Here is a 27,209-nt window from a genome sequence, read left to right on the forward strand (position 1 = left end):
GCATTTTATATTTAGAATTTATATTACAATAACATATATTGAATTTATAATTTAATATCTATTATTTATAAGTTCAATATCCAAAACTAGTTATAAAGATTTGCAATAAAATTTAAATATTAGTTTTACAAGATTTTAATGTCGAGAATTTCAATGTTCGCCAAAGCCTAAACTATATATAATATTAATGAAATAATTATAATAGTTGTTTACTTAATCTTAATATGTTTCATTATATAAACATTTATTTTTTAAATAATTCATATTGAATATTACAAATAAACCTAACTATATGTTGTATGATTAACCGTCCAAACGATTGAATGGCATTACAGACAAATTTATTTAAATAATATTATTTTTATTATTTGTTTAAATAATTTTATTGTTATATTTAATTATCATTATTTCTATTAATCTATTTTTTATGAGAAAAATTTAAAATTATCTAAATTTAATCAACATGAATTATTTTTTGCAACATTCGTCACATCACATGTCAATCAGCTGTAACAATACGTCACACTGCAATAAGCAACAGCGATAGCAACAACACACTACAAGTTCACATTACAACTTCAATTAAACGAAAATGAAGAACGTCAATAGTGTATCTAATTTTTCAGTGTGCAAACCGGGTTGGAATCACAACAATGGCAACTGCTTGGAACAGTGTCCACCTGGAACTTACGAAATACAAGGTGACGACGATTCCGGTGCTTTCTGCACCATATGCCATTACTCGTGCCTATCCTGCAAAGGACCTAGTGACGCGGACTGCATCGCCTGTCACGCGGATTCGATGTTTACGTGGAACAACGGAAGATCATTATGCGTGCTGAATAGCATTTCTTGGAAAATGCAATCCACAGTGTGGTTCCACAGATTAACTGTGGCATTTTTGGTCAATTTGGGCTTAATGATTGCTATTATTATTTACTTTGTGTTCACCTGGTACATCCGTAAACGAAAATCCGTCCACAAATACAGCAAAGTATCTTATTCTGGTAATGGTGAAATTCACACGGATGCAGAATTGGACAACACTTATGTCTATGAAAGCGAATGAGTCTATCAATGGCGAATAGTCTATTAATGGAAAATATTTTTGAAAGAAAACGATGTTTTTCAGAGTATTTTGAAATTGTATTCCAGCTTTCAAAAATGTTAGAAGATGATACCTTATATTAAAATATTGAATATGATATAATATTTTGGAGATATTTTTGGAAATATTTTCATAGAAAAAATATATTTTTATTTTCATAGAAAATATTTCCAAAATAATTTCATTGCAAAGAGAGACAGAGAGAATAGCTCGAGAATATTCTAATAATATTTTGAATAATCATATCGTGAGAATATTTTTTATTAAACGATTTTTGTTTTAATGGTGTTTTTAGCTAAAAATTAAATAAATATTAAATATTTAAAAGTAATTTAATAATGAATACAAACATATACATTTTGAGAATATTCTCTGATAATAGAAATGTTCAGAAAAATATTCTGAGGTTGTTTAAAAAAGCATCTAGTAATTTAATAAACCATAAGAAGTGTAAGAAATGTAAGAATTTCGAAACGTGTGTAAGTATGATAAGGTTATTTTTATTATATATTATACATTATAATGGAATATATTGTATAATATATACATATATGACAAAATATATATATATAACGTATTTTATAGTATATAAATTTAGTATTATTACGTGCATAATAAATATAATTAACTTAATGTTTTACAAACGAACTAGAAATATAGGAAAAAATATTTAGCAAAAATTTTTCGAGAAGAAATTGTAAATACTTTTATTTCAAGAAGTATTCTACTTTGCTGTATACAAATTTAGCACTTTCCATCAAGTTTAGAAGCGATACTGCACTTTTGCAAGTATAGGAATGTTCCTTTGTAGAAGCGATTGACGAGATGTCTGAAACGTAAAGCGTTAATGATGCCGATAGTTTCCTTTGAGATGAAGCAATCGCTTCGTTGCGACATCAGTATTGTAGCAATAGTTCGTAACGATAGACCGTTTATCGATCGTCGGTGAATTAATGTCTCTTGATGCCGAGGAGTGATTTTATGCGATCCAATGAGTCTTATATCTGTGCGGTCATCCAGATATCTATTGTACAATTAAGAATGAGAACGAGCGTTAGTTTGTGTGATCAGACTACCACGATCACGAATACCTAACTTTATAGACATTCAACCAATTGCGAATATATTACCACTATCTTACCTAATAGATTTAAATTAGTTTAATATATAACGTGATTTAGATTAATGTGAAAAAGACTTTGTGAGATAAATTAAAAACATGAATATTAAAAAATAAATTAAAGAAGAACATACAACATTCCTAGATATTTACAGAAACGGTATTTCATTTGTTATTTATGTCGGTTTTTTTTATAGGTAGTTAATTTCCTAAATTAATAAGCAATGCAACATAATCGAATTAACGAAATTATCACGTCGCATTATGTAATGTATCTATATCCCGCATCATACATTAATTAGAAGTGAGAGACCAACTAGATTTATTGCAATTAAAAACCGACAATAACATAATTTCAGTATTTAAACGAAACTAAAAATAAATATATTATATACGATAAAACATATTTTTGTAAGAGCGGTTTACCTCAGTAATGTGATACAGTTATTAGTGTAAATTATAGATCATAAATCTCATCGCTACTGCAATTAACGTAATTGTTACCAGTAATTACTGAATCACAATGTTCTTGTTAACGTTGTAAACTGAATAAAATAACGAAAATAGTAATGAAAATATCAATATGACTTCTATTATTTAGCCTTTGAATTATTAAAATCCTCGTAAAAATACATATATATATATATATACTTCATAACACTTCCCTTTATTTAAAAAAAAAACACAAAGGTTTATAAAGTAATTTTTGTTTTATTTATCTCTCAAACAATTATTAAAATCTTCAAAATGTACACTCTACAACATTTTACTTTGTATTGTACTTCATAACACTTCCCTTTATTAAAAAAAAAATCACAAAAACTTATAAATTTTTTACATTTATTTTTATTTTTATATTTAAAGAATGTGTAATTTTTTCAGTCCTATATGTATGTGATATAATATCTCCGATTTTTGATATTGATATAGTTGTTTTTATTCTAATTTACAGTTTAACGCTGGACTGTCATCGACCACCAACAACCAATATTCAATGCCAAAATGTAGACATTAGAGGTGATGGGATCTAATAAATGTAATAAGCGTGAAGAGTTATATGTACAAAAATAAACAATTAGCAAATAAATTAAATTATTTAATTTTTTTTAAATTTAATTATAACCACACTAAAATGCAGAATTGGATAAGTTAATGTTTTATTTAAATCTAAATTAAGTTAAAGTTAATGCCTATAAAATTAATAAAATTGAATTAAAAGTTCGAAGGAACAAAAAATTAACTTAATAAAAGTTAAGTTAAGATTGAATTAATTTGAGTTAAGAAAAAAGTTAATTTTGAAAAAAAATATTTTTAAAATCAGAATATCCTAATTTTTTTTCAAATGAGATTATTCTAAATAACAATTACAATATAGATTATTGTATATAGATAAGCTTAATTTTTTATTCATATTTAAGTTATTTATAATAAAAATTAAACTAATAAGGCTAATTTTTTGTCAAAATCCTGCGAGAGAGAAGGGTATATAAATTAGCTATTTCTTTTTCTTTAACCTAATCTCTTCTGAAACGTTCACATTGCTTACATATGTTTACGATTACATCGACTAAATATTTGTTACAAAAAATATATGTAAAAATTTAGAAAAGGGAGCATTGTTTTACAATAATTCTTCATCTAAGAATCATTTCATATATTGTTGAAATATTGTATAATATTTGTAACACCTAAAATTAGTGTGATTCAAATATAAGCGGAAATTGATAAAACCTAATAAGCCAATCAAAATTGGCTATTATGGCGTGACTCTTATTAGGATCTCTAATTACAAAATCATTGAGCTTTTTCTAAATTAATTCTCTAATATAAGATCTTATAGAAAAAAATATTGGCAGTAAAAGAGATAAAAAAGTTTTAATTAAAAAAATTAATAAATTAAAGTTTAAAAGTAACTAAATTGAGTTAAAAATTAATGCATTTAAAATTAATTACATTAAATTAAAAGTTATTAAATTTTTAACTTTCTTTTTTATCTTTTAACATTTTAACTAGTTACTACTCAATTCTACTAAAATGATGAATTTACACTACGTGCATTGCGGAACACAAAATTATCATTTCGGGCTATGTTGCGTAAGTAATTAATCTGCAGTCAAAAATCATTGCTAACGAGCAAATTCTCGTTATAATCAATTGGTTGCTTATCCTAATCAGTGAATTCATCTGACACAATCGACAGTGGGGCTTACCGCGTTACACAGACGAAACAACTTGCTAATTGTTGCCAATTAATATTCCCCAGTTTCGGCTTGTTGCTGAATTGTCAAATGGAGATTCATATCCAAAGTAAGTATATGTATGTGTAGGCGTGTTTGCGGAAGAGACATTGCAACGTTGACATGGAATTAGAACCCAAACAAAGTAAAACCATATCAAAAAACTTTATTTAATAATTTCTTATTATTTTCGCGCAGTGTTTATTTGATCACAAATACCACGTGTGACGCAATTGAAATATGGAACTTTATATTATATCTCACATGAAAGTGTATAAGAGTCAAATATTGAATCGAATGCATTGATAATCGCTTCATAAAGATCAAATGAAAACATAGTAATGATATATTTTCTGAAAAAAAGATATTTGTATTTACTGCCCGCGAAAAGCTGCCCATCAATATTCAATAGCACAACATATCAGGTTTCGTTACTAGATTTGTTATTGCAGCATGTCAAACGTACGTGATTTTAATACGAAGTATACAAGTGAATATTATGGATAAAGGATTCGTGCATTGAGCATAAATTGCACACTGCTTCATAATGCTACATTCAGTTAAAGGTTCAATTACACAGATGAAACACGATACACATGTTCAAAAAAAAATTCGATTCGATATCTGTATTACATATCTCTATAACTCAAACTTCGAAAGCAAAATTTAGTTAAAAAATATAATATATTTTTGACATTTCTTTCCTTTCAACAAAATTTATTTATACTATGGTCAGTCATAAAATGAAAATTTAAATCTTGCTTTTAATTAACATTATTTATTTACAGATTACCTTAAGATTATGATAAAATGGAATGGCTTAAAATTATAAATAAAATTATAAATAAAAAAACAATTCTAAATCACACAAACAATTTATTATTGAACACTGATGCGTACAGTGATTGAATAGACTGCAAATTGTATTATTTCCATTTTTAGAAAAATTAGTAGTAGAGAAATAGCGCGTTGAGCTTCACGCTATTGCATGTTTTAGGCAATTTCCTTCGCGTGAAAATTACCGAGAATTATTGCATAAATTGTCAATTTATCACTACGACCGATAATTAAAACTCATTGAGTGCGGCAAGTCATAAAAGTATCAGTATTTTTCCCACGATTGTGTTATCCTCCATCGACCACCGGCTCGTACTCGCTATAATTCATGAATTATAATTTCACATGTACTCAAATGACCATCTACGCCAACATCGCGGTCGCTACTCTCGCGAATAATAAAATTTTTCATTATGCTACTTCTCTTCCATAAAGCAAAGTACGCAAAGAGCAAACTGCTGTTGCGTCTAGACGAGTAGTGCTATCTTCACCGGTATGAGATGAGAGCATAAAACGACCGGATTTATATGACGGCGTCAAAATCCACATTATCATGGAAACGCAAATATCCACAAAAAACATCCGCAACATCTTTTTCCAACGAACTATTTGCGTCACAACGTACTTTTTAACAAAAAAAAAAGCGATTACACCGAACATCACTGTCGAAAAAAACCTAAAATATTCAACGCTTTTTAAATTGTTTATTTTTCTTTCATTTCTTCCGTAACTTTTTTTTTTCGTTAGTGTAATAATATGAAGAGGTTTTTGTGCTACAAGTTTAATTTGTAGTGAAAAACGATTTATTATAAAGCTCTTTATTGAAGCAAATACTTTACGCGATTAGTTATTTAAAATAAAAATTTAAATCATAACAAATATTTTGTCCAAAAGTATACATTAGAAAATAAAGAAACAAAGAAAGAAGTAAAAATTGAAGCAATAGAAATTATAAATTATTTGCCGATTTGTATCTCGTTTCATGCGTTGAATTTTTCTATGAGTTAAGTGTAATTTGTCTGTTATTTTCGAATTAAGAGCGTAATATATGTATAAATGATTAGTATTCCATTGAAAAGCCATGATAAGTTCATTATTGGTTACATTGATAATTAATTTGAAATATAAAAAAACAGAATATTTGGCGTGAATTTAAGAAAATATTGGACATTTCGGTACAATGGCAATTCAGTTGGCACACGGCTTTGTTATTTTTCCACAACACGTTGTGTATAATACATGGAGTCACCTTGCTATGATTCGTGTTTCGAATTCGAGGTTTGAAAAGATAGGTAGTACATAGCATTTTCATTTTTTGATTATTTGATTTTATACTCGAAACAAAGATGTTTTGCATCATACAAAATTTTGGTGATGTCGGACTTCACGTGAGTAATCGTTCTGCTTTTCAAGAATTGATTGAATACACTTTCAATGAATCCCTAATCAAATCGTAATTATTGCAAATCATCTACGTCTCAAAATATAAAACTTTGTTTTAAAAAATATTATCTATAAATAATATATTTTTAATATGTATATCAAATAATCATAAATATGATTCGAAGAATCTTTTTAAATCAAGCCAATATAAATTTATTAAATGTATTTTGATATATATAATTTTGAATGTTTATTTTGATTAATTTTTTAGGGAAAAAAGTAAGAGAGAGAGAAAGAGAGAGACAAAGAGAGAGACATAAAGTCGTCACATGTAAATGGATACGCGCGGGCAGATAGAATGCTTCCGAGCAATTGCAGCCGTCACATAACGATGTGACGTAACTCACTCTTCTTTTCTTCTATTCGTGAAAAGATTCACCGCCGATAATTCCTTTTCGTTTCTTTTCTCGCGCCTCTACGTAAAATAAGAAGAAAGTAATCGTTTCTCTTTCTATAAGAATACAGAGACGTTTGGCAGAAAATCAAATCTTTCTCCTCATCTATTTTAAAGAAATATCAATTGGTATATTATATTTTACACTACACACACACGCACGCGCGCGCGCACACACGCACACACGCACACACAAATATATATATGTATATATATATATATATATATATATAATATATATGTGTATATATATATATGTAAATATATATAAATATATATATGTATATGTATAAATATATATATATGTATATATATACATATTTGATACCATACATGCATCCCTTTTATCTCGAAAACAAAGTAAAAAAAAATGTTCCAGATAAAAGTTGTATGGTTGTATTTCGAAATGTACATAAGATGGTGTCATTAGTTTGATCTTGAATAGTCGTTTGAAAGTCATATAAAGGTCATGTTGATTTTTCCAAATGATACACATTGACAGTTTCACAATTAGTTATTCAAACATTAATATAAACTATAAATTAGGGATGCACCGGATATCCGAAAAGTATTGTGTTTGATATCTAGTATTATCCAGCACTTTTTTTACTATCCGACCGGATAGTCGGATATGATTAGTATCCGGTCAGGAATATATGCGGTTAAAATTTGATATCATTAAATTGTTGATTTTTTATTATATAAATATTCTAAAAATAAGTACGTATATTCATAATGCTATAATGTCTTATACATTGTTGCAAAATTATAATTTTTGTCTTTATAGGCATTTTTGTTTTTTTTTAGAAAACATTTTCCCGGAATCCGGTTGAATACTTGACTCAAAGAAATTGCCTTTTTGGATATTCGCCCGGATACCGGATATGTTTGATATCCGATACTTTTATGATCCATTCTTACTATAAATGCATTAATGCATAAACTGAACAACAATTTGAAGAAATCATAATGGCGTACTGTTCAGACAAGTATTTTAATGAAATACACACATTTTTAAAGCGAAAACGTAATTCAAAATAAACATATTCTTACAAACAATCATTATTTGCATGTTTTATCGAAAGAGAGTACCGATCAGATAATATTGTATTTTTCATTAAGCAAAATTATATTCAGTTATTATATTCATGTAAATTATATTCATGTAGTGTTGTTACATTTTGTATTTGTATATTACATTTTTTTATTTTAATGTAGATATTAATTTTATGTAGATATTAATTTATAAATTTAATTTATTGCCAAATATTCAAAATAGTGGATGTCTAAATTTGAAATCACAATTTAATCATTTTTTTTATCATAATCGGAAAATGGCTTTTAATAATCACTTTGAAGTCATTTTAATGTTAATTTTGATATTGATTCATGACTTTTTGTTCTGCTTGAGCAGATACTTACAAAGCGATATAAATTTAAATTAACCTATTGCAATAATTTCTTTATACTATTCAAGATTACATTGAACATTACAGAGAAGAGAAGACGTTTTCTCATTAGCCATATATCACTTTACTTTACTACAGGTTACATCACTAACGACAAATAATATAAAACGTTTGCACGATGTGCGTCGACCAACACAATTATCGAACTGCTAGAGTGCGCATTAATGTTAATCAAAATTCTGATAATATATGTTGCATCTGTTTACAGATACCTTATTAAATCCATCTGAAAAGTATTAAATAAATTTTTATAATATAATACAATATATTATAATATAACCTTTACAATATAATATAATACTAAAGATTCTAGTTGTAAAATCTTGAATTTATCATAACAATCAAAAATTTTGTTTGGTTTCCAAAATTGCATTTAACTATATACGTTGATATCAAATCATAATTAAATCATTATTGTCGTGCATGAGAGAGAATAGAAGGTCTATTATGGATCATATACCTGTATTAAAGTGATCAGGACAGACAAAAGTGTGCTGTACATCTGAAAATAGTATGCTTTTCATTATATTTGATGACAATAGTTGTAAAATCATATAATAAAGAATACAGAATTCTTAATTTTAAAAAATAATACAAAGATTATAAAGGGCATATAAGAGTCAACATTAATTATTAACAATTACATCTTAGGTTTCGTCCGGAGAATTAATTGTAGTCGTGCGTTCGCACACGTTCAACCAAAAATTCAGAGTCTAGGGGAAAAAGAAGTTCGGCCATCTTCTTTGTGCGTCTGTCGCGTTAGTCAACGTATATACAGTTGAGTCTTTCTGTCTTTTCATGTTTTTTAGCACTCTTTGTAGTATGTCAGATTAGCATTCCCAAAATCTCTCAAGGTCCAAAGGTAGGTCATAAGAAACGCAAGAGCGTAAGAGAAAATGCAATAGGCCACGTTTGTGTTCGCGAGAAGTTAGACGTTTTCGATCCTTCTCTATGGATTGTTCTCAACTAGCTTCCTCGAGGGCTTTTCCAACGGTCGACGATACGGTTTCTGGAAAGAATCCTTGAGATAATGCAGGACCAAAGGTGGAAAATATCCTATTTGGAAAACGAGATTAAGGGACGCTCTTCGTTCCCCTACATCACAGCCACAGGAAGAGTCGACGGCTCCTGAGAGCCGGGACATCGAACCAGGTAAACCCCTTTGTCGACTCTTTTTTCTCGAAAATTGGCAAAGAGGATATTTAACCGACGGCTCTTCCGCGGCACCAAAATTTAAGGAGATCCTAAAGCTTCCTATTTTACCACGTAAGCACGTATAATTTTTGTATAAGAAATACTTTTTTTCTCTTTCATCGATTCGAAAATCCTTTTCCGGGATTAAAGTATACGCATTAATACAAATTTGTTATAAATTGACACGTATGACTGCATATATCATAGGTTGCGTGAGATATTGCTGTGATAGTATAAAAAAACATATTGATGTGCGGCGTGACCTCTGGTGATTTTGTCGGAGTTCGAGTTTTGCTTTAGGATCCTCTTAATTGTTTACGATCTTCTTCTTTTGTAACAATTCACTGCGTTCATTATATTATCTGAAAATGGCTCAATCCAAGAGCCGAAACATGTAATAAATATTAATATTTCTTTTTGAATTTAAAGAATGTAATATATTCTATATGTCTTAATGGTTTCATTCAGAATTGTTAATATTGACTCTTATATGCTTTATAATCTTTGTATTGTTTTTTGGAAATTGTTGTGTTAAATTGAGAACATAATTAAAGTAAAAGAAAGTCTTGTAAAAATATGTAAAATAATAACAATAAAAAATATGTAAACGCAATTAAATGAGAAATGATTTAAGTATTATGATATTATTTAGACATTTATATAATCTTTGCGAAGGTTTAAATACGTGATTATTCTATTACTGTATACATTCTATTACATGCTTATACTTTTATTCCATACAAAACGTACCTGCCAAACGAAATTATATCCAAAGTGGAAACGACCCATGCTAAATTTTACTTCTCTTTGTTTTATTTGTAGTATAAATTGTAGAATCTAATTTAAATAAATAATTTAATAAATGTTAAATATATCAGTACACTATCGTTTATGGTAGTTCGAACACTTGCATAAATTCTATCAAATAAATTTGTACAAAATTTAGATGTTATAAAACGTCAATTGCGTTATGTATTAGATATCAAAGAAATAATTCCTAATCCCTTAAATTAAATAATGCTTTGTTATTTTTAACTTCAACATGTGTCAAACTCAATCCATTTTTTATTTTCAAAATAAACAGCGTTCATATTATTGTATGTATTTAATAAATAATAAATTAAATTTGAGTTAAAAATATATTTTCTTGGGCTAATTTATAATTACATTGTTCTATTTAAGTTAACGGTGCTTTAAAAAAAATCAGTAGCGACCTATAGAAATGATGAAAAATAACTCAAATATATAGTTATAATTCAACATTATGAATTTAACAGTATCGTTTTATATATTTTAAAGTACTTGTACTGCAACCGCACTCACGAGCGTGGCGCAACTTCGTCGCGCGTTCGCAGCTAATATCCTGTCTATTTGGTAAGATTTCTTTCTTTTATAACGAAGATTCATTTGGCCTTAAAGAAACGCGATCGAAAATGTCCTTACGCGGCCACTCCTGAGGGTCACGTAAGATCTCGAAATCGATAGTTGGGCGCCAGGCACGTGAGAGTGCCACTCTTTATCGAAATTAATCAGGATATTTCCCACGCGATATTCTATATATATATATATATATATATATATATATATATATATATATATATATATATATATACATATATACTGTATATGTACAGCCGGTCACAGAAAGATACAACACTTTTTTTTCGATGGGTCTCGGAATGCAGCCTACTCACCAAGCGATTGATTCTTATTTATGAATCCATGAATAAGAATCAATCGCTCGGTGAAAAAAAGTATTGCAACCTTTCTGTGAGATCGGCTGTACAATCATATATATACGAGGTCTGTTCAAAAACTATCGCGAATTTTGTGTTTTTTCAAAAATTATTTATTAGGTGTTGGAATTAATTCGTAGCGTTTTACAAGTGATGGGAAGTACTTTCATTAATGTATTTTTTAATGCTCATGTGAAATAAATAACATTCTTTCATTTAAAAACGCTACGAATTAATTCCAACACCTAATATTTATTCATGAATATCTATTTTGTCCCCTTCAAAGTAATCCCCATCAGACATTATACACTTGTGCCAACGTTTTTTCCAATCCTCGAAGCACTTCAAAAAATCATTTTTTGTGATCTTGTTCAACTCCTCCTTCGATGCCGTCTTTATCTCCTCAATCGTAGCGTAGCGTCGTCCTTTCATGGGCCTCTTCAGTTTCGGGAACAAGAAAACCGCGGAAATTCAAAATTCGCGATACTTTTTGAACAGACTTCGTATATACAAGGTACGTCCCAAAATTTTCCGAACTTTTTCAATAGGGATAGGTCGGGTGGCGCCATCCGTGTGTTCGATTGCGCGTTTGAAAGGTACATCCCTAGCTGACTTCCAGTAAAAATTTCATGACATTTGGTTCAGTGGAAACGAAGTTATGGCGTCTCAAGTGTCAGTATGTTGTATACATCGGTACGAGAATGAACTTCGAACAAAGAGCCAATATTAAGTTTTGTTTTAAACTTGGTAAAACATTTACCGAAACCCATAATTTGATGAAACAAGTTTATGGTGATAATTGTGTAGCCCGTGCCAGTGTTTATGAGCGGTATACGCGATTCAAGAACGGTCGTGAGGACATAAATGACGACGCACATACAGGTCGCCCAAAATCGACAATTAACGAAAATTCCATCGAAGTTGTGCGTAATTTCATCAAGCATGAGCCAAAATCTTCAGTGAGATACATGGAAATGGAATTGAACATCCCCAAATCAACGATTTATCGCATTTTGACCGAACATTTGGGCCTACAAAAAGTCTGTGCACGATTTGTTCCACACAAGTTGACTGACGATCAAAAAATGCATCGAATTCAACATTCAAAGGACATTATTAAGGAAGCAAAAAAGGACCAAAACTTCCTTTATAGCATTGTTACTGGTGACGAGACGTGGTGTTTTCAATACGATCCAGAAACCAAGCGTCAAAGCGCGGAATGGAAGGCGCGAAACGACCCAAAACCCAAAAAATCGCGTTTAGAGAAGTCAAAAGTGAAGACAATGCTCATTTGTTTTTATGATTCCAAGGGTATTGTGCACAAAGAATTCGTTCCAGCAGGCCAAACAGTTAATGCTGTATTCTATGTAAGCGTTTTGAAGCGTTTGGTGCACCGCATTCGTCGTATTCGGCCAGAATATCGCGAAGGAGGAAGTTGGCGCTTGTTACACGATAATGCGCCATCTCACCGTTCGACACTTGTCACTGATTTTTTGACTAAAAATCACATTTTAACAATCAACCATTCCCCGTATTCGCCTGATATGGCACCTTGTGACTTCTACCTATTCGGCAAAATGCATTTGTCCATGAAAGGAAAGCGGTATGTGGACGTAGAAGACATCCAAAGGGCTTGTACCACTATTCTGAAGGACGTGCCTTTGAACGACATAAAACACTCATTTGAAATGCTTTTAGATCGTGCCAAACGTTGTATTGAGTCCGACGGGGACTACTTTGAATAAACAATTTGAATTTGAAAAAAAAAGTAAACCGTTGTTATTTTATTTCAAAAGTTGGGAAAATTTTGGGACGCACCTTGTATTATATATATACGAATATATATATATATATATATATATATATATATATATGGTGTGGGTGTGTGTGTGTGTGTGTGTGTGTGTGTGTGTGTGTGTGTGTGTGTGTGTAATACAATTACTGTTTTATAATGTTTCAATTTTTTATATAGTAATTCCATAAAATTTATGTAAGTGTTTGAACTTTCATAAGCGCTAATAAAATTAGGCATAGAATAGTTAAAATTTTGTTATAATTATTTACCTGTTCACGTAATTCCTCATCGAAAGTATAATTGGACAATTTATGAAGAATTGCTACTGTCTTACTTATCTGAAATTGTTTTTATACAATATGAAAGTTTTTAGTAAAATTGAAAATTATACACCTAATGAATAAGATTGTGTCATTTCAAAAAAAACTTCGATATATATAACTTTAGTCTTGCAAAATTATTGCTTATCCTTTTATTCTAGTTGTAAATAATTATATTACTAATGTTTTAGTTCTAATATATGTACCTTATAGTAAACAGTTTGACATACGTAATTTAATGTAAAGAATAACATGTTGACCAGAATACAAAAAAAACAATCAATTAACATGCTGATACTAAATCGAAATGTCCATATTTTTGGCTCTGAAAATATCTTGAATATTAGGACATATAAGTATAAAATTTTTAAAAAGTAAAATAGCATTTGTAATGATATTTGTGTATTAAATACGTTGTTTAGTTTATGTGATATAAGGCACAATTTGAGATGGACGTGCCTGTAAATAAATCATAATTGTTATAATTAATTAAACCATAAAGATACAAGAAATATTAAGTAAAATACATTTTTAGTGTAAATATAGTTATTGTAATTTGCGATCAGTTCAGAATGTGTGATTATTTCATACAGGGCAGCGTTTGGATTCCCACCCGGATGCTCCTCGGATATCATGTCATTCTTGTTTAACGTTCGGTAAACAACAAGGATGATATGACACTCAGGTGAGAAAAAAACGCAGCCCTGTCGAGGTTAATTATTTTGTGTGCACAGAGTGATTCATTTAACTTAAAAACCTTGAATATTTTACTTATTTGTAATGGTACCAAAAAATGTTTCGGATAAAAGTGAGATGGCTTTGAGAGGGACCTATTTTGATTAGTGTGATTTTTTCCAGATGGAGACGCCATATAGATATGAACTATCTATTTTTTTTACATGTAATATATGATTTTATATGATTTTATATGATTTTTTACATAATATGATTCCTTTAATTACACTATATGTAAAAATTAAGATAGAAATCTTAAAAAATTAATAATTTATGAGATATTCTATCTCTTATTGTGGCACATATTGATATAAAATGTTAAATAACACGTAAATTACTAATTTTTTTGCTAAATTACGTACTCGTATCTTCATATTTTCATGCACAGACCAATGAGATAAATCAATTTGTGTAAAGAAGACATAGTTGCACTTAAAAAATTATCGATTTTACATACATATCTTTTTAAAGCAATTATGTTTTTCTTTACACAAATAGATTAATCTCATTATTCTATTCATAAAAATTATAAAGTACGATTATAAAAAAATTAATAATTTACAAGTTATTTAACATTTTATGTCAATATATGCCAGAATGAAGTATAAAATATCTTGAAAATTATTGATTTTTTAAAATAATATCTTAATATTTCTATATGCAGAATAATTGGAGATCATATTGTGCAAAACATTATTGTGTAATTCCATTAAAAAAGTGAAAGTAAACAACATTTTTGGCGCCTCATCTAAAAAATATTACGTTGTCAATATATTTCCCCTTCCCATTGTACTTTCCTAAACATATTTTTTAATCCTTTATACTTTTCGAAAAATTACGAAAGTTAAAATGAGGCACCTGTATACATATAATACATATATGCGTGAGTATTTATGTACACAGTAATTCTTTAGAAAATTACATTATAATCCACATAGATTGTTTGCGATTTTTAACTCTTGTTATTAGTTGACGGACAAAAATGGATCTGTTTTGTCTTCTATAATCTGCATTATTTTCGAAAAGATCGGAATAGAGTACATGTAAACGATCATTAACTCTATGAAATCTGGAACTTATATACCTGAATTGAACGAAAAAGATTATCTTTCATTAAAATTAAGGTATATACATTATATATGCGTTTCAGTTGCATTAATTAATAATCAAAGACTAAAAGAATTAGTTATTTTTTCATATTTTATTGTATTATATATATATATATATATATGCCATTTATAACAGAATAAACTTTTATTATTTTTCCATTTAGGTTATTTTATAGTGTGTTGTTTATAATTTTAATACTAATATTGGTTATGAAATTATATAAAGCACTTAATAAAGGAGATTACGTGATATTACGGCCACCCATTTACATTTTATATAATAATTTGATTAATAATAAAAATTTAAATTAAAAACTTTACTTAACGGTTACTTTCGTCAAAATATTGTTCAATCAAGTCTAAACTCAAAGTTATGAAACATTTATTACATAAAACATTATTTATAAAAATATGGCGACATTACATTAATAAACAATATAATATATTATAGGACCGTATATATGTGATAACATAAACTATCATATACTAACATAGAACTATCAAAGTCTTAAACGTCTAACTAGATCTTAAATTCTTATATGATTCTTGTGTAAATTTATATACTACGTAGTCCTCAGAAACGCGCACCGAAATGATTTTTCGGTCTTGCATTCCGTGAGAGAATGCAAGAGATCCGGGTTCGACTCCCGGCCGAGCTAATATTTTTCGCAATAAGAATTAATTATTTACAGATTTTAATATGTTATTTAACATTATTAAGTTCGTTTTAAAAATGCAAATAAGCATCAAAAATTTATTAAATTGTTAGCCAATTTAATTCGTGATATTATTGCTAGTTTAGTAAAGTTAGCGTTTTCAAGACCGAAAAATCATTTAAGGCATTTATAATAGTTTAAGGCTTTGATTTCTATAGTTTATGTTATTACATTAATAACTTGAAGAAAAACAGAGATAATAATATGGCTTCTTACAAAAATAGGTTGATTTGAAAACCTCAAAAAAAAGGCCGTGAGTAATCAATATGCATAGTGAGTCATTAATAAAATGTACATTGTTTAAATTTGCATAACTTAAAATACACAGTCAAATAAAATGTTAAATAGCTAACAACATACTCAAATATACATATATTCAAGTGATAATACGCTCAAGTTTAAAAAAAAATGAAGAAATAGGTGTAATCAAATGCTAAAATGTATCTTAGAAAAGTTTCGAAGTACTTGAAAGTAAAAATGCGTTATAATAAGTACTAGCTATTAAATGTCGGCATATTAGCGTCATAGCGGGCTATTACAAATGATTCCATAAGTTTAATTATTAGGATTCGCTATATAATAACGGAGATATTAAGGGGGGGTCACAAAATCTATTCAGGCCATAATACTACCTCCTCCTTTAATAAGTATTTAAATATTTTTAAAAGATTTTTAAGTGTTTTAAACTAAACATTTTGACTGTTAATAGACTGTTACAAAGTAGTTTACAAAGTTAATAGTTTACAAAGTAAATGTTTATATATATGTATATATTAACCTAAGGATGGTTCCGCATATCAGAGCATTTAGGATATTTATATATCTCGAATAACATGGCAAAATTAATACATAAAATTCAATCAAAGTTACTGTAAATTTAGGCTTATACATAGTTAAGTCATAAAGACATATTATTAAATCATAAAAAATGTATACAATCCATCCGATTGCTATTTGAATTATCCAATTACGTAATCGTTGATATTTCTTTGGCACATCGAATGCTTCCATTGTGTCGTCTACTATGGAAAGTTCATGTAAGCACATTTTTAATTCCTTTAAAAAATTAAATTGATTGTTCGATTTATAATAAGAAATTATAACAATTTTATATAAATTATTAAAAATTGCTTGTCAATTAATTCGTGATATTATTATAATAATAGTTTAATTACGTTTATAAATCCGAAAAACCAATTCGGCGCTTTTCAAGCCTGATAACTCGCAAAGTACTTAATGAAAATGAACTTATTTACAATGATTTGGAAAACTGTCAAGATAAGCTACAAGGATATGTAATGAAAAAGGAGGGATTCCATTAAAAAAATTGTTGATCTTGACTTGATTTTGACAACGCCATCTTAGGTTAAATAACTACTATCGTTGCGTTTTTTAAGCCTTTTGTAATAAACATTTTTTTAAATGCATCGTTTATGAGATATTTGGATGTATCCAGACTTTTGGCCCACCCTGTATATAATTCTCATTGAATTATTTAAACATTACAGATCTAACTTTGATCGACAAGCACTTCTAGTTCACATAATGATTGTGTTCTCGTATGTACGGTCTAAAATATGATTTTTATTGTTAATAATTTTATTTGAATAAAAATTGTTATTGAATTGTGTATAGGAATTATAATAGATAAAGAATTATTGAAATTTGATTAGTATCCTTTAAGAAAAAGAACTGATTAACTCTATTGATAACTAATAATCAGAACTGCATCAATAGTTGATGAAATATCATCAATTATTGTATCTATAGTTAATTAATAAGTATTTATTGAAACACTAATTAGTTCTCTTTCTAAGGGATTTTAAACATAATAAGATTTTATTAAGACCGGCATAAAATTAAATACTAAGTATAAGCATATTCAAGCCTATAACGGTCAAAACTTTTAATGCCTAAATAATTCACAGTGAATTATCTATATCCTATATATGTATATGCATATATATCATATATATCATATTTTTGTAGTTATTTAAACTGCGTGTCGAAATTTTTCCGGATTTTATCAAACGTAATTAAACACTGCAATAATATCACAAGTTGAATTAAATTGACAAGCAAATTCTCAATCTTCAATCCGATATCATATTCTAAGAGTTAATATGCTAAAACTTTAAATAAATTTATTGCGAAAAATATTACCTCGGCCAACAAGAGCCTAGTTAGATTTTAAACATAATATTAAAAAACGTTATTTTAAAAGCTATATTCGAAAAGTAACATAAATACAAATATTAATATTTTAGCAAACATATTTTATCTACAGTAAATAATAATATAAACATAAAAATTGATTAGTTCAGAAAGTGTTTATTGATTTATATTTGTCTATAATAAAAAATTTGTGATGCCTATCAAGACTTCTTTAATGCTCTCAATTAGAAATACAATTAAACAAAAGTTAAAAAATATTAAAAGATCAAATAATATTAGGGACTAGAGAAGATTATTTTAAAATTTTACCTTAAAACGATAGAGGCTAATAAGAATCAATGAAATGGTGATCCACTCATGGATATTCGAAATCTTTATTATAATCTCATTCTGCCATTGATAGAACACTAACGGAATGAATGGATAACGGAAGTATATAAATAGGCTCCATGCAGTCAAGACATACAGGCAAGAGAAACACAGCCTAGATTGTCCAAGAGGATATTCAAACAAGCCCAAACAGCAGAACGAACCAATGGTAAATAATGGTGCCAGCGCTGACTGTAGCGTTATCGTCATAATTTTCGGGTTGTCGGCTAGTAATTTAAATTAATTTTTTCTGCACGAGACACAAACGTGTTTTTAATACTTTTTATAAGGATTTTATAAGGAAATACTTTTTGTAGATTCTTTAGAAACTTTATAAGAATTACACTGTAAGAGACGCTTATATTGAAGAATAAAGTACATATACACGTCAACTAACAAGTACTGAGCGAATAGAATAAACATACAGATGATCTAGGTTAGATTGCTTACTTCTCGCGGAATTATTTATACGTATGTATTATTCCAGAGCATAAACGATTATGAATGTAACTATCCTTGCAATATTGTCTTTATATTAATTCCCAGATGGATGCTTTTTATTTGAATTATGACACTTTTAACGACGTATCGATTTTAATTGAAGCTGATAACTTCGATAAAGAGTTTTATACTAATGTTTTATATATACAGGGTGTCCTATAATTCATCCAACAAAGCTCGTGGACAGATAAAGCGGATTAAACTGAGACGGAAAGTCTTCTACCATTTTACAATTTTCGCAATAGTTAACGAAATATTAATCTCTAAAGATCACAAATACGTGCGTCCGCCCAGTCTACTATAGTAGAATCTCTCTCTCAATTTGGTTTATGGGGCGATAATAGTGGAATGTCAAAATTATAAAGTACCTACAGCACGAGTCTACCAATCATCGCGTACTTGCGCGAATGCAGTTGCGCATGCTAATCTGTCAAAGGGCACTACAGTGTACATAATCTTAGCAGAACAAGTTATATGTACATACGTATCATATATTATGTACCAAAAGAATACATTACACAAATAGTTATACATAATCTGCCTATGGAATTATATCGCATATCATCACTGTGAGAACTTAGTACAATTAGGTGCAAATGAGATATAGTTTTGTGTTACGGACTTACTCTACTTGCACACGGTTTCAAAATTTTTTTAATTTTTGAGTTGTTTAGTATCTCTTGTGAGTTGAAAAGTCCTCTACCATTTCGCAATAGTTAACAAGATACAATATATAAGTAGTTACAACAAATAAAAAAATAATTATTAAAGTCATCGAATATTGGTTTTCAATAACTTTTTAATCAAGTATCAACTTTACAGAAAAACAGCGAGAGACAAAAATAATTTATTTTCTTCTCACAGAGCTCTAAGAATTTTTTAGAATTTTTTGTTAATTTTTTAATACTGCATTTTCTTATTGGCAAATATTTTTACCAACATGAGAAAATACAATACTAAAAAATTTTGAAAAAATTCTCAAACTCTATAAAGGAAATAAATAATTTTTACTTGCTATTTTTCTGTGAAATTGATAATATTTGAATAAAAAATTATTGAAAACCAATATTCGACAATTTTTAGTATTTAATATCTTGTTCATTATTATGAACATTGTAAAATGGTAGTAGACTTTTCGAAGTTTAGTCCGCTCCATCCCTATGCGAGAGTTTTATCATTACTTATCAAACACCCTGTATAATCATAATACATTACACATAATTTTATAAATTTGTATATAATTTTGTACGGTTATATTCCAAGTTTTAAATTCACATAAAACACACACACGTAAGTCAGTTTGTCATTCAAAGAACTTTCACAATGTTTTCATTACCATATATCCGTAAGAAGAAAATTAGAACTTTGAATATATTCTGGCTATATCTACGGCAAAGATATCTGTTAATGCATATATGTATAAATTATTAATGTAATTTTTCGTTACGTCATTTGCCTGTTATCTAATCAAGTATCTACTTGGCCTACAAACAAGTGAAAATAATGGAATAAAGACATATAATGATATATAATTCATAATTTCAGAATTATATTGTATTATAGTTTCGTATTATTTTGTTACATATAAGCAATTCTACTTAGAAAATAAAGACTATGCGAATTCATCTATTAATAGGTTAAAAATAAAATTAAAAGTTGAGAAGTAATACGCTTGCACTTCATTTTTTTACGCACATAATATGTACATTGCATGTTTTCTTAAAAAGCATACATTTGACGAATGTGCTGCGTAACTGTGTATTTTATATTTAATTTTTGTTATTATTAAAATAATATAAGCATACATTATGAGTATATTTATTCAATAAAACATTAATAAAAAATATATATAAAGTATAGAATATTGTACAGAGTGGGGCAGTAATTCTGTCCACTTAGATTATTTCCGTTATTTTTAGAGATATGAAATATTATATATATTAAATTTATATAACACACATTAAGAGGGATACAACAATATACTACTAATAGTTTTTTTATAGGTGGAAGCGCTTCGGAGATTTCAAGGTCATCTCCACTTTTTTAAATAGATGATTTTTTTTACACAATATGGTTCCTCTAATTATTTTGCATATAAAAGTATTAAGGAAGAGATATCAAAAAATCAATAGTTTACAAGACATCTTATTTTTATTCTGATATATATTGACATAAAATATTAACTCATAAACTATTAATTTTTTTTAATAATTGTACCTTAATACTTTTATATATAGAATAATGAGATGAATCAATTGATGGAAAGAAAATACATAGTTGCTTATTTAAAAAATTATCCTTTTTGCATGCATATATTTTTTAAAGCAGATTGATTTAAAAACAGAAACTGTTAATTACTCTTTTTTCTTTTTTTCTTTCACTATATGCTACCTTTTCTTTTTCGTTTATATTTTACATATGTATTTATTCTTTTACTGCTACATTTATTATTTATTTTTTGTATTAGTATTTTTAGGCATTCAATGTGGTGTTTAGGCAGTCAATGTATACTATACAAATAAATATATTGACTTGTGGCGATAGCCAAGAGGTCCAATGGGACTCGCTCAGATTCGCGTGAGCATTGCAGCTACGCGAATTCCTTTTAAATAGAATATCAATCTTAATTTATTCCAAGCGTCTAAGACAGGTCCCACATTACATCGCCTTACTGATGAGTAGTGTGAGACCGGGACGAAACGCCGACCAAAAAACTTCGAGTCAGGTTTTCTTAGTCGACATGAACATCATTTTTGTACAGATATCCACTAATAAATATATACATTTATTAAAGTTGACATTTTAAATGTATAAACATTTAATTATTATTATTACTTATTTACGAAAATGGTCAAATATTTAAACTATTAAAAATTATTAAAAACAAATGTTAAAAACTAATAATTAAACAGGGTGTTTTTTTAAGCCCGATAGATTTTTTTAAGCCCGATAGATTTTTTTAAGCCCGATAGAACTTAAAATTGTAAAAACTAACACAAAAATTAAATTATAACCAAAAAATTTTTTTTAGTCGAAAGATCAATGCATGGCATTAACATTTGAAAATGATTTCGGGCATATAGCCACAGCGGCTGTTTAATTTAATTTTTTGTTTTATTTTTTACAATTTCAAGTTCTATCGGGCTTAAAAAAACACCCTTTAGAAGTTACACAAGAAAAATAAGAAAAAAGATATATGTGAAAATATATATGAAAATGAATTTTTATATAACTGAAATAATATGTTTTTCCAAAATATTTTTTATAATTATATTGAGCAAAAGATACAAGTAAAAACATAAAATTAAGAAAATATTTGTCGATTTAAATTTAACTTAAGATGAGCTATTTCCACAGCAATAAAAAATAATCAGCTCTAATAACAGTTCTGTAACAATTTAATTTATTTAATGGTTTCTGTTTAACTTTTGCGAATCATAACTTATGGTAAAAAGAAACTTCTTTCTACGTAAATATCTTTACTTAACGCGTTAACAAATACATGCACATTATACATTATAACATCCATCCAGAAAAGAACAACTACAACCGTCGATTGAACATTAATCATTGATAAGATTTCTTAAATGTCGCTACCGGTAATAAATGCCGTTCGGTATATCTACTTTCCTTCCTTTCATACAGTCTGGTCCATAAAACTTGTCGGTTATGGTTAACAGCATCGTATTTCACCCTTGATACATGCAAACACAGACAGTTTCGTGCAAAGGACCACGCGATAAATTGAGGAATTATTTATTGCATGAAAACGGAAATTTGAATGCGAGCGAATCTCCATTAAACCAACCCGGATTAAGATACTGTCAAGAATATTCATTATAATATTTAAAAAAATATGGATATCAAGTGTACAGTAAATATTTAAATCGATAAATGTACGGATATTATTATGAACGCTATTTAATAAAAATCATTTACTGGTTTACTTCAAGTTATGATAAGACTGATTAGTTTAATATCAGAGATGATATTAAAGTTTGCGGCTTAATATGACAAAGACATTGTAAACGCTTAAAATATTTATTGGTGAATCTAGAAATTTGTTAAGGAGGGACCATTAATTTGTCGCAAATACAATTTTTTTAAGGCAAAATATGAAAAAACAGAATATTATTACATCATATTATTTAAATTTAAATGTAAAACGTTTTATTTAAAATTATATCAACATAAAAGAAAAACAATATAATAGAATTTATTGTATATTTTTAATATTTGGGAATTTCTTAAATTAAATTTAATATTTTTGAATTATCAAATTGATTAAGCATTTCATATTAAAAATACATTTTGGTATAAATATTTTTGAAAAAGAAGACTCCAAGGTGGAGGCCATGGCCACCATAGTTCCCCCCATGAATCCGTTAGTGAAAATATTTTATTTATCATATAAATATTTATAATTAGAAATATTAAGATAATGATAAATTATAATTATACTAATAAATTGTAATTTAACATATATAATATAAATATAAATATTTAATATATAATATAAATTTAATGGATAATATAATATATATAATATAAATTCCTTTATTTATGAATACACATACTTCACTGTTTTATTTACAAAGTAATCTCTATTAATATAAATCTTTATTAATATCTTAATTAAGTTTTGATAAAATATTATGACAATGCTAAAATCATTCCGTTACATTATTTTCTTCTTTAAAAAAAATGAATTTTTTGTTGAAAGTAGATTTAATTTGCTTGTGGAAAAAAGTTTTTTTAAATGACAATGGCTATCAAACTAAACCACACTTTACATCTCTTCAAAAATTGCCTACGTGCTTTCAATTCACACATTCGTGATATATGATGAGATTAAGATAAAAACTATAAAATAAAATTGTAGTATAAAAATTGTTTAAAATCATATTTTTTGCAGAAATAAAATAATCTCTTCTATTAATTGCTTTTTTAAAAAATAATGATTTTATGACAACCAATATAGAGTAACTAAATTTTATACATATAAAAATATTTATGAATTAGGCATTATATAACAAGATTTTAATATATTTATAATAATTCAAATATATATACCTACAACAATGACTAATTGGTAATGACGTAAAATTTCAAATTTTCAATTGTTTTAAATAATTAGTGAGTAAGAGAGATGATTGTAGTCACTTGCAGGTGAGTATTGTGAAGAAGAAATTATTGAAATAACATTATTCATTTGCTTGGTGCTTACAGTGTCGCAATAACATTATTCATTTTATAACATTATTCATATTATGATAAAACAGTTTTAATTAACGAATAATAATGGTCCGTGCCCAATGAAAAGTAGATTGGAGAAAAGAAGATTAGCGGAAATGCTAGCGTACAACAAGCGAGGCGAACTTGTAAGACATTAGCGCTCGACGAAAGTAGAAATAAAGATCCCATTCGTTTCTCCCCGGCGTACGCCGACAAGAGGACAAATGTCCTCGCCAAATATAACACCCACCGATCGATATTTTCGCGTACAATCTGCTGTCCGCTGGGAAATGTTAGAGAATTCGCCTACAATTTTTAGAGATATTGTTGAAAGTAAAAAATATTAATTTCTGCAATTTGCTTTACAAGATAATAATTTTACAATATTCACATATACAATATTTTATGTATCACAATATAAAATTTCGAATTGACTTAATTCTAGTAGCTAAATTTTTAATATTTATTTTAAATTTTTTATAAAAATATGTATTAAAAAAACATTAAAGAAATGTTCACTTACGCTCGAGTAAAATACAAATTATAAGATCAATTATAATAATATTAAAAGCTACGAATTTTTTATTTTAAACGTTTGTAACATGAACCACAAATATAATAATTTAAACCTACTTATTCACGCGTTGAAAGTGAATTCTATGATCCAGTCAGTTACCAATGAAAGTTTTAAATTTAATAACAGCAAGTCAAATTGAATTACATCAGGAATTATTTTTTATAATGAAAACTCAGCGTGTGAAAATGAGTGTAAACGAATTCAAGCATTATTACAATATATAATACAATTATTTCGATTTTGCTACGTGCACTTTTAACGTCATCACTCGTCTCGATTTATGTTTATAAAAGCTGTCGATTGATAATAATACTTCAATATATGTAAAAGGAAACAAAAAATCTTCTAATACGGCATTGCACTTGATAAATCGAGTAATAATTACATTAATGTGTAATTTGTTGATATTTGATTGCACACTTTGTTCTGTTACCGTCAGTTAATACATATCTATAGTGTATGTGTGTGTGTGTGTGTGTGTGTGTGTGTGTGTGTGTGTGTGGTGGGGGGGGGAGTGTGTTGCACTAAATTACTTCACAATCTCGCTTAATTTATTTAAAATAACACGTCACTCTGCACATATTATTCTATAGCAAAATTAATTATTGTTATTATAATCCATTATAATCCATTCTGATATTTGATATTCCACTATGTATATTTATATAATAAATGTAAAGTATTTTGTGTTCAAAATATTTTTATTATGTCCAGTTTGAACGTTAACGTTCTAATATCTAATATTAGTTAGCTGATTATATTTGCCAACTCGAAATAAACAATAAATTGATATCAAATTGATATTAAATTGATATTAAATAGTGTCAAGCAAAATAATATTAATGTGTTCGTTGATTTAAATATTTATTTTATATGTGACATTTATGCTTTGGAGAAAATTTCTCTGTTACGTTTTATATTACATAGCGTACGTCACGATCTTCCCTTCTCAATATCATTGATTATTCCGTATTGCAAGTATCTCACATGAAACAACTTGGCACAAGCGCAACTCGCAACCAGTTATTTATTTATAATGCCAAACGACGGCATCAGTCCAAGCTGTCCAAGCAACGCGCGTCATAAATTTTTCTATCAGTATCACAGAAACATTCAGGAAGAGCGCAAAAAGTTTGATCGTTGATGTTGATAAAATTTTTATAAGAGTGTAAACACATACACTATACATATTTCTTTAATAAAAAAAAACTCCTATTATAAAATTTGAAATTAGAATCTATCATCCGCATCATTACCTCGTATAAAAAGATTATATTGTGTAAATAAAAGTCTTCTTGCGTTTTCTTAATTTACGGTTATGAATTCATAAATGGCGCAGAGACAAAAATAATGAATTTGTGTCCATCGTTAAAGGTAATCACAAAAGATAGAACTCTTTTGTGATATTTATTCAGCGATCTCGTAAGCGGCGAGCAAACTGCACTCGTTCAACATTCTGTTGCATGAAAGCGCAATTTGATATCAGCGTGAGATCAAAGAGCACGGATCGTTTATAACGCGGTATTAAAGGCGAAGTTTATCAAACCCAAAGTTTTATAGATATTTAAATTTAGATATAAATCCTCAATTATATTTGGAGAAATGAGGGAACAATACAAAGCGTGACACAAACTGCGTGACTAATATAGAGTTTCTTAGATAAATCGCGATTTCTTAAACATTATTGAAGCTGAAACTATGTCCGAGACAATTTAATAATAAAAAAAGCTATTTCCTCTTTCTCTAAAATTTATTTTACATGCCTTTATAAGCTTTATTAAAAAATTTTCACTTTTTCATGCATATTTCTTGATTACCTGCGTCATACAAAATGATGTTAAATTGTAGCTGCTTTTGTAATAGCTAAAAGAGCTCTCATCCACGGATTAATCTTCGAACGTAGTTGATTTCGATATGTATCCAATAGGTAAATATACGATGCGCGTATCTCTTTGAATTAGTTCTCCGCAGACATGTTATATATTATAAAGCCAAGTAGCTAGTTCTACAGAAGTTAGTCGGAAGGAATTCAGATATCACCAGTGACCAGTAGAAGTCGAGTTTCGAGGGCAAGGCGTTAATAGAACAATAGATTTCTCGTGAGCGTAGAATGAATTATTCTCGAGCATTTGCATTTGA

At 28.1% G+C, this 27,209-nt stretch overlaps 2 protein-coding genes and 2 long non-coding RNA genes across 35 annotated transcripts in view; 1 reads left to right on the forward strand and 3 right to left on the reverse strand.

Moving 5' to 3' along the window:
• LOC105149511 (furin-like protease 1) overlaps window positions 1–3,320 on the forward strand; it is a 255,160-nt gene extending 251,840 nt beyond the window's left edge. For 2 of the 5 annotated variants that reach the window (XM_011061965.2, XM_011061963.2), the window contains one exon: window positions 627–2,804. In XM_011061965.2, the coding sequence (XP_011060267.1) occupies window positions 627–1,069 (443 nt within the window). In that variant the 3' untranslated portion in view covers window positions 1,070–2,804. Of the gene's footprint in view, window positions 1–626; window positions 2,805–3,180 lie in introns of those variants that run through there. The other 3 variants (XM_087412780.1, XM_087412781.1, XM_087412782.1) reach the window with 2 other exon arrangements.
• LOC105146636 (uncharacterized) overlaps window positions 1–27,209 on the reverse strand; it is a 512,872-nt gene that overhangs the window by 25,653 nt on the left and 460,010 nt on the right. The gene's annotated exons all lie outside the window — the stretch shown is intronic.
• Window positions 8,649–10,894, reverse strand: LOC147907537 (uncharacterized). The gene is made up of 3 exons (XR_015547217.1): window positions 10,553–10,894; window positions 9,069–9,110; window positions 8,649–8,834 (listed from the first exon to the last, which is right to left on the reverse strand). It is a non-coding gene; the product is annotated as an uncharacterized LOC147907537 (long non-coding RNA).
• LOC147907538 (uncharacterized) lies at window positions 13,420–17,482 on the reverse strand. The gene is made up of 3 exons (XR_015547166.1): window positions 15,311–17,482; window positions 13,860–14,112; window positions 13,420–13,671 (listed from the first exon to the last, which is right to left on the reverse strand). It is a non-coding gene; the product is annotated as an uncharacterized LOC147907538 (long non-coding RNA).

This window comes from Acromyrmex echinatior, chromosome 13 (assembly GCF_024713525.1).
Source record: "Acromyrmex echinatior isolate Ae372 chromosome 13, ASM2471352v2, whole genome shotgun sequence".
Classification (NCBI taxonomy): Eukaryota; Metazoa; Arthropoda; class Insecta; order Hymenoptera; family Formicidae; genus Acromyrmex; species Acromyrmex echinatior.